Genomic DNA, 9,730 nt, shown 5'->3' with positions numbered 1-9,730 from the left:
TCTTCAGACATTGGATAAAAATTAAGCAGAGCCATACATTTAAATATATGTATCTGACAAAATTTGAATTATCCAAATTTATGACCTCAAATTATTAAAACATCCTAGAAATGTTCTGAGAATTATATATTTTTAAGAAAAGGCAGCCAGCTTACAAATGTTTAGAGAAAACATGGCATGATATTTGCAAATACTTACTGTATATGGCATACTGAACTTTATTTTACTTGCAAAAGGAAATATTGCACACATTCATGAATGAGTTACAGATTGGTCATATTGGATAATCATTCTTGTAACTGCCAAATGGAATGGCTGAAAATGTGTTTACAAGAGTAGATTAGAGGGTAAACAGATGGAATGATTTATTCCCATTTATATTATAAACCAATTATCCCACATTGCAATACAAGAGGCATATCAGGTACCATACACACCACGCAGGGCTAAACTACACACCAGATCTATTACTGTACACACAAAGACTCAGTGGACCTCAGTGAGAGAGCAAGGATATACAGTAGGATATTATTCCATGTGCTGCTGTCAGAGTACAGAGTGTATTCATTTACTGCCCCTTTTCTTTTGTTATATGGCCCTAGATGTATGGTTGCTGCATGGCACATTTTATTATCAAAGTCAGCCACTAGCACAGTAATATATTTGGCAGTAAACTTTGGTGGGTACAAAACATGTCTGTGACAGGTACTGTGCCTTAAATCACTAGTTTTCAATGTCAGTCCTTGTCAAAGTTGTTTCAATACAAATTCCATAACTTTATTCTGTCATGGGTCTGTTTACAAACAAACCAGTTATGAGGATTTTATTGACATGGTGTGATCTTAGCCAAGTCATTTGCCGGTGTAAAGATCACGATTCCTATCTATGAAGGAAATCATTAACACATGCTTTTGGAGAACTATCCCTTTAAACCCACATCAATATCATGAATGAACCATTGGAAGTGGTTAGCACTTGGCATCCCTTAACATGCATATTCCATGAGTCTCTGCATGAGGGAAGGAATTGCACAAAGGAGGGTTGAAAAGATAGCGAATTCTATAAAAACACAATTATAGCAGTAGCTATCCATGATCCAGGATTGACAGGAGTAAAATGTGAGAAAAGGACAATCTGAAAATCTCACATTATTCAAACATGACTTTGTGAGTGGAACCCAAGAGGAGTTGAAGGTCAATGTAAAAGTCCTTCAATTATAGTCGATTTTAAAGACTTTTGTGCTGCCATACAAGTTTGACTATCATGACAACACATTTGGCTACACTCTATAGCAGTGTACCTCAAACCTTTCAAGCAGGAACCCTCTTTTTTGGCCAGAATTTCTGCGACCCCACACCTCATATCTTATGACAGCCTTAAAAATCGGTAAATTTCTATTTTTACATCAACAAATAACTTTCAATTAACTTCCATCTCTCTTATCAAAATTAAGAGAATCAATAAATACATTAACTCAATTCAATATTATTTTTCAAATTATCTTTCTCAAAATATATATATATTCCATTTAGCAGGTGCTTTTATCCAAAGCGACTTACATTCATGCGTGTATACATTTTGTCCTATAAATTAATCGTACATTTGTGTTGCATTTTTTTTTTATCCCGCGACCACACCCCAACTTTGAATGTTACTGCTCTGTAGAGACCCAAATAATACATTGCAATATTATGTTGGTGTTAAGCACACCTTTTACTCCAGTGCTTGCAGTGAAGAAGACCTTTGCACCGTCATAAAATCATCGACTTCCTCTAAGGTGTAAAAACACATACCTAATTGAAAACGCTGTAAAATGACTGTTGGAGCACAGTGTTCTCTTACTTTCACTCCGTTTCTCTCCATTCCCACTGAAGAGGTCAACCATTGATTGCTAAGAAACAAAACATTAACATGTGAATCATTTGAACAACCCCTGTCAACCCTTGCTCCAGCAAAAATCTCAGCAAGACAACCTTCAATGCATGGTCAATGACAAGTTCTATACTTTCGCTCTCCCTATCTGAATGGGTTGGGACTATACATTCATGCTGATCGATCCTTTGCTCAAGATCGACCCCTTAGTGACCTCTGTGCTGACAATAGAGAGAGGGAAGCTCTCATAACTCTCTGGTGCCCCCCAGCAGCGGCAGCGGTATAGGGTAGATTTGAGCTCTTTCTGGAAGTTACTGTTGAGAAAGCCATAGATTATGGGGTTGACACAAGTAGAGGCCATGGCTGTGAGGTGGCAGGCAGAGAAGATGATGTCATGCTGGCAGGATGGGATGGCCTGGTGATTCCAGTCAAACACGGTGTTGAAGATGTTGAGCGGGAGCCAGCAGAGGGCAAACACTGCCACGATGGAGGCCAACATGGCATTGATCCTCTTTGACCCCTTGGCCTTCTTCTGGCGGTTGTCCCTGGTTCGCTCCACCATGTATTTTCTCCGTCTGAGACGCAGGAAGATGCGCAAGTAGCAGACCAGGATGAGGATGAGGGGAAGGCAGTACTGGAAGAGCAGCAAAGAGGTGGTGTAGGCCAGTCGTTTGTGCTCTGAGGGCCATCGCTCCATACAGATGAAGTGGTCAGTGAAGGGATTGAAGGGGAGGCTAATGTTCTGGAAAGGACTGTTGGTGAGAACGTTGAAGGAGAGGAAAGGCAGAGAGATGAAGCAGGCCACCATCCAGGTGATGGCCACAGCCAGGTAGGAGTGGCCCACAACAGGCTTCCATCCAGTGGGGTGGATGATGAGTTGGTGGCGCTCCATGGCTATGAGGACCAGGGAGAAGACAGAGACTGTGACAGAGATGCACTGGACAAAGGGTGTGACCTTACAGAGTGCCTCCCCCAAGATCCAGCGATCCATTAGGGTGTAGATGATGGTGACCGGCAGGCACACGATGCACATGAGGATGTCAGAAATTGACAGGTTGGCGATGAATATGTTGGTGACATTCCTCATCTCCTTCTGCCGTGTGATGACAAACACCAGGCAGATGTTACCGATAAGGCCCACCCCAATCAGTGCGCTGTAGGCAACTATCAGGAAGGTTGTGCCACTCATGGAGGTGGGGCACTCGTCTGTGTCGCCCCATGTCATCTCTTTCCACCAGGCGTGATGACTACTATTGTTCATATGGGACACCTCCATGATAGAAGTCAGAACTTATTTTGCAGACTGGGATCCAGAAGTATTAGTATGGTGTTTCCATCCACTTCAATATGATATACTATCTAATGTGTCTTTATTGTATGTTTGAGTTTGCTGGGGTTTTCATCATACCAGTATTCTTATTAATGGCTGGAACATTGATTGCAGTCTTTGTTTGCTGTCTGAAAGAGAAAACAACACTTATAAGATGACATCTTTCACTGAGCTGATTTCCCAAATGTGAATGCAGTTATTTAATAAACCCAGGATAAATAAAGGACTTGTCTTTGCAACCATGTTAACTGCTCTGAAAATAGCTGGAAGCAGGAAAATACTCTACTTTAGGATCCACTTTAGGTAGTGTGTTTTTGAAGTAAAACCATCAATGTGTTTTTTGATATAAAACAATCTTGAAATGTAATGTAATCTTTGCTTTCTATAACATAGGTTCAATGGGTTCCACTTTGGTGCACACACAATATACTCTGAAATAAATTTAAAAATAAGATAGTAAGTGACTAGATATGCCTATACATTTTAAATTGGTCAAAACAAAGCTTAGCCTTGGCTATCACTGCAGTATTCATTACTCTTTGTTTAGGATCTTCAGACGCTTGTGTAAGCACTGAAATTCGATTTATTAGAGTAGACTATTGCAAACCAGAGGAGAATGAATGATGAGAGAGCTTCAAGAGGCGGTGACTGAAAAACATGCAAATGTATCCGCCTGTCTACTTGAGTACTAGCATTCATAACTAACGATGTATTAACACCATATCATCAAGCAAACAGCATGGATGAACTTTGAAATGTGTTACCATCAAAAGGCCCCATGATATCATTTTGACTCCCCATACCAAAGACAACCCGTTCCAGCACATTTCCATGACAATAACCATGTCAATGACATGCCATCCGAATGAAACATGAGAAGGTACTTAATGTCAAGGACAGAATCCTGCTGGGCCGCCTCAACTGGGTAGCATACACAATGGATATATTTCTTCCTCTCTCACAATCCAAGAGCTAGATGTCTCCTGTGCGGAAAATGACTCCCCTTCTTTACTCTGTGTCTGACTATGACCTCAAGCGTACCACAAAGATTGTGATAGCTTTGAGGAGTCATCTGTCAAAGGGTCAGCTGTCCTACAGCATAGGTACTGGTACAGTATCCATTGACATATGTATTTAACCAACTGCCACCTCCTGACTAATATGTGATGTGCAATACGACTGGACTCCAATTCCAAGGATGAAGAAAGACTTGAGGTGCAGGAAATAGGAAGGGGGAAAGGGGGAGTGGAGGTCAAGAGAAGGAAGCAGCACTGATTACTAGGATGTTTAGCCCAAGGCTACAACATCGCTCCTGAGAGCAATTGGATAGGATTAAATTAATATCTTGGGAACTAGCAATTCAGGATAAGATCAGCATTCCATTCCAAAGACAACCCATGTTCTTTAACTGCAACAATATCAATTTCACAGTCAACGCACAGCAAACTCTTGAGTTGAGATGAAATAACACATGGTCATTATTATTATCCCCATCATCATTGACACTATTGTTATAGGGTGTAATTTCCCATTCACCCATTGTGCATAAATGCACCTTTGAGATTATAAATTCAATATTTCTCATGTTTTTGCATCTACCTTTGATGGACCACAACAGATTTATATTCAGTGAGTAATGAAGTGATCTTTTCTTCTAAATGAAGTAGCCTCCAGGTTCTTAGGATGATTATTATCACTTAGTTCAAGGCCCTATGTGATTATAAGCTAGATAGAGACAGGTCTCTGCTCTGTCTAATCAAACTTGAATAAACCACTTCTGCCTGGGGCTTAACCAGGGTTGTTTCTAATGATTATGTTGACAGTCACACTGAGGATTCTGTGATGATATAGCCCTAATCAAAACATCATTACCAAATGGATGGTGGTTCATGTAGGATTCTTTATGTGTCTGAACTTTATGTACAAAACCCCAAGGCTCATTACATCAATGGTACAGATGATCTAATGTAGAGCTTGTGATCTAGAGGGAACAGTTTATCAAATAAAACAACCAATGCAATTGAATGGGCTAATAAAAGTTAGGCATACAGTACATCTGGTCACAAAATGTGCTACAAGAATTAATATGACTGGAATCAATTCAATGATGTGCTAGACTATAACATAGCATGCTGTTAATGCCCCAGAATCAGATTTAAACCCATTAGGCCTATACTGTACAAAACAACTTAACTGTTTCACACATGTTTATCTACATCATTAACTACTTATTAGCCTACTTAGTCCTCTTTAGTATGTGAAACACAAGGCTTCCAAAACGTTAAGCAATTGGCAATATTCAAGACAGTTAAGACACTATAAAATGTATTATATGGACATATTGAGACACTTCCAGCAACAATGTATTGAATTTGCCACCACATGAAGCCATACATACAGTCCCTTAAATGTGTGTTGAAGCTTGAAATTGGCATTCTCTCAACTCTATGTTATTATGTCCTGGCTATAGGTACCCAAAGAGATCTCATTGAACTAAAGCAAATATAGACAAGGGGTAATGAGGGGTGTCATGATACAAATTAAGTTTATCTTAACATGTATGCAGAGTGAGTTAGCATAAATATACAGAGTGTATCCTCTCATTGAACATTGTTTTTGAAGCATTAGTTAAAAAGCAGTAGTTCAGAAATTAATGATCGTTGTCACAATGTTTCCTAATGTAATATAGCCCAACAAATATAATAGGCTATATTTTATGGCAAAAAAATATATTAAAATCCTGTCTGTATAGCCTTAGCATATGTTTTTTCTATTATACCTAATAATTAGACCGAATGTGAGAATAAAAGAAAAGACGGATTCTTACCCGCTTCGCTCAACGTTTTTCTACATTTCACTGAGTTTTTCCTTGCCCCCCCATTGACTATTCGAGAGCTAAGGTTCCGTCTCATCTACCAAATGATGCAGACGCACGAGGAACGCTCTTCCCCCGCCTGAAACGATGAGCGACTCCCGCGGGTAGTTCGAGCCGCGGTGGTCATACAGGTCTTCCGTTCAAGCGAACAACCACATGAGTAATGAGGCTAAAACAACGTTTCCTCTCTAGTAGCCTACTCCGGTCATTAAATTAATTATTAAGCCACAACTTATTGAGATCAACAAGTTCCCGTTTTGAACATTGAAGCCACAAACATTGTGACAGTATAATAAATCATCATACCAATTCAAGTGGAATCTGAATAGAGGAAAAATAAATTGGCTATTGCCTAATTTAGCAACCAATTAAATGCAACAAAGGGCTTCAACATCATATAGCCTATAATAGTTAGCGTAGCCTATCCCATGATAAATGCGCTTATTCCTTCAACTACACATCTGCTGCCCACAGCTGGAGAATACCATCTGAATCCCCAATTAAAGGTCCCTTACTTTGCCCATCCCTTCGTTTAATTATTTATTATTACACAATTACAACGCTATGAAAATACATTTATAATTAATTGCCTATATTCTACGTTTGCCGTTATTTTCTCACCCTTTTCCGAACTTCACACTAAAGGTCAGGTCTGCTGGAGGAATCAATATTTGGAACCAAATCTCCACAGAAGATATTTTATCAAGCATGCACAGGAAGGTAGGAGGTGGCTTGTCGGCATCAAGCATAAAACCGGTAGCATTGCTTCCCTCTCGAAACAGTTCGCGCATATAACATTTTGTGACGTTTTTGTTCGTTTTCTTCTTGAAGCCAGTCAAAGTTCAGCAGCCGAAGTCTATTGCTGCGTTCAAATGGTAGTCGGAACTAGAAAACTCTGACTTTTTTGATTTGCTAAATCGTTGAATGAGGCAGCTTGATTAACTACAATCGAAAATGTCCCAGTTTTCTAGTTTCGACGAGCAAATGAACTCGGCATCAAGCATAAAGCCTGTAGCATGCTTCCCTCTCGATGATTGCTCAACAGTACTTCTCCTAGTAGAAGTTAAACTATTGCTAGTTTCATGTACTAGTCAGAACTCGGAAATGTACGACTTGCTAATTGGTTGTATTTATACACCTGTCGTGTTTTTATTGAACTAGGGATACCAGTTAAGAACAAATTCGTATTTACAATGACCGCCTACCCTGGCTAAATCCTAAACAGGATGACGCTGGGCCAATTGTGCGCCGCACTACAGTATGGGACTCCCAATCCCGGCCGGTTGTGATACAGAGCCATTGACCGCTGGGCCACTCCGGAGCCGAACCAATTATCAAGTTGCGCATTTCTGAGTTTCCTAGTTCCGACTGGCACACGGCATATATACTGGATTCTTCAATTAAGTGTTTGACGTCATTCAACAATAGATGACTAGTTTTCATGCACATTCTTTCACTTGAGAAATACTGCACCAGTTAGCTAGACGTAAAATTGTGCACATAAGCCTTCCAAAAGGTTTGGTTCGGCTGGCGCCTAGCTGATCTCTGCAAGGAGAACCGAACGAGACCGCAAAGCCTACTACTTTAAAAGACCTTAGCTTGAAAAACGAGAAAAAGTGGCAATAGTTTGTCCATCTTGAGACACCGTAATAAAATAAAATAAAGCTTTATTTATACAGCACATTTCAGACACAATGTGCTTCACATTCACATTTCACATAAAAACAATGAAAAAATAAACAAAAATATTTTGGCAGCAGACACTGAAAATATATGGTCTGAAGCTGTTTTTCAGGAGGCTAGTATACAGTATATACACAACAAAATGAAAGCATCTAGCAGGTATATCTCACTAGTCACCCCCAAAGCCAATTCTTCCTTTGGCCGCCTCTCCTTCCAGTTCTCTGCTGCAAATGACTGGAACGAACTGCAAAAATCACAAAAGCTGGAGACTCTTACCTCCCTCACTAGCTTTAAGCACCAGCTGTCAGAGCAGCTCACAGATCACTGCACCTGTACATAGCTCATCTGTAAATAGCCCATCCAATCTACCTCATCCCCATACTTTATGTATTTATTTATCTTGCTCCTTTGCACCCCAGTATAACTATTTGCACTTTCATCTATTGCACATTCTACCATTCCAGTATTTAATTGCTATATTGTAATTACTTCGCCACCATGGCCTATTTATTGCCTTACCTCTCTTATCCTACCTCATTTGCACATGCTGTATATAGACTTTTTTTGTACGGTATTATTGATTGTATGTTTGTTTATTCCATGTTTACTCTGTGTTGTTGTTTGTGTCGAACTGCTTTGCTTTATCTTGGCCAGGTCGCAGTTGCAAATGACAACTTGTTCTCAACTAGCCTACCTGGTTAAATAAAGGTGAAATATATATATATATATATATATATATATATATTTTTTTAAATCATGTAATTTGCCTGATGTCAATCAATATGGATGGGTAGCGATGTGTCATATGAACATTTTGGTCTCCCATTTCAAAACTAAGCAACAACATGGATATATGGTGAATAAGTTAAAGGGAAAAAAGTGTAGGCCATCACACTCAACTGGTGAAAGTAGTCACATCCCATGCAGGCAAGAATTCTGACCTTTCTGTTTCCATAGCATAGCTTACTATTGCCATCCCCCCCAAATCGACCAGTTTCCCTGTGTTTTTCCAAAGGTCAATTCAACTGGTAAGAAAATATTACAGATTGGCATTCCTCCTCAATGCAAAAAATGTAGGAGGCTAGGTTAGAATTTGAGAATCACAGCTACCATGCCCACCGCTGTCAAACTGTGTCTCACATCCTTCCTAATTGAAACAGCATCCCAAGACATGATGACAGATCCTACAGGCTTTCACAAAGAAAACTATTTAATTGAGATTTTGCACTTGGTGAGCCAGAAGATGACAGGTTCTTACTGTCCCCACGCACTTCCCCTAGAGAGGGATGTGAAGAGAAGGAAGACCTGAATGAGTCAGATTTCGACTGACTGTGCTTGAAAACCAGACAGACAGAACATCTAAAATTAACACACAGCATGGTGCTCCCGTGGAGCGTGGATGCAGGTTTGATCTTCCTGAACAATTAGGTAATACACATCCCTCACATTTAGGTTCCTGTTTTAGAACTGCTGTTTTCACAGGTACAAAGTAAAAAATCTGCACAATATTTTAAATATTTAGAGTACAACATTTTTTAAACGAGATGCCAACATTTTATAGTGGCCAAACCAGAACTCTCAGGATAAACAGATTATTTTATTTGACCATTTGGAAAAGAGTGAGTGTGCATGCTCCTTTGCTGAGAGAAAGCAGAGGGACTTGGGGACTTGGGGTCTATTTTGTCCCAATGAACAAGCATTCAATACTCTCCAGTAATGAAATGCAGTGGTATAGAGGACTACAGCTCTTCTCCCCCGCACAATCTCACACCAGTAACTCAAATGCCCATCCCTACATCCACACTATTTTTAACTGGCATTGCTGTGAGGAAAGACAGACATGAAGGAACATTATTTCAGAATGAATCAAATATACACTACCGTTAAAAAGTTTGGGGTCACTTAGAAATGTCCTTGTTTTGAAAGGAAAGCTAAAAAAAAATCCATTAAAATAACATCAAATTGATCTG

At 39.7% G+C, this 9,730-nt stretch overlaps 1 protein-coding gene across 1 annotated transcript; it reads right to left on the bottom strand.

Moving 5' to 3' along the window:
* Window positions 1–1,558: 1,558 nt before the first annotated feature.
* LOC139412010 (neuropeptide Y receptor type 1-like) lies at window positions 1,559–3,148 on the bottom strand. The gene has a single exon (XM_071158789.1). The coding sequence runs from the start codon at window positions 3,146–3,148 to the stop codon at window positions 2,036–2,038; it is 1,113 nt and encodes a 370-aa protein (XP_071014890.1). The 3' UTR covers window positions 1,559–2,035.
* Window positions 3,149–9,730: the final 6,582 nt, after the last annotated feature.

This window comes from Oncorhynchus clarkii, chromosome 6 (assembly GCF_045791955.1).
Source record: "Oncorhynchus clarkii lewisi isolate Uvic-CL-2024 chromosome 6, UVic_Ocla_1.0, whole genome shotgun sequence".
Classification (NCBI taxonomy): domain Eukaryota; kingdom Metazoa; phylum Chordata; class Actinopteri; order Salmoniformes; family Salmonidae; genus Oncorhynchus; species Oncorhynchus clarkii.
Note: the sequence above shows the minus strand (reverse complement) of the source record. Positions and strands in the feature narration are given on the sequence as shown.

Excerpts from the sequence above, each read along its gene's own strand:
- LOC139412010 (XM_071158789.1), bottom strand. The coding sequence starts at position 3,148 with ATGGAGGTGTCCCATATGAACAATAGTAGTCATCACGCCTGGTGGAAA.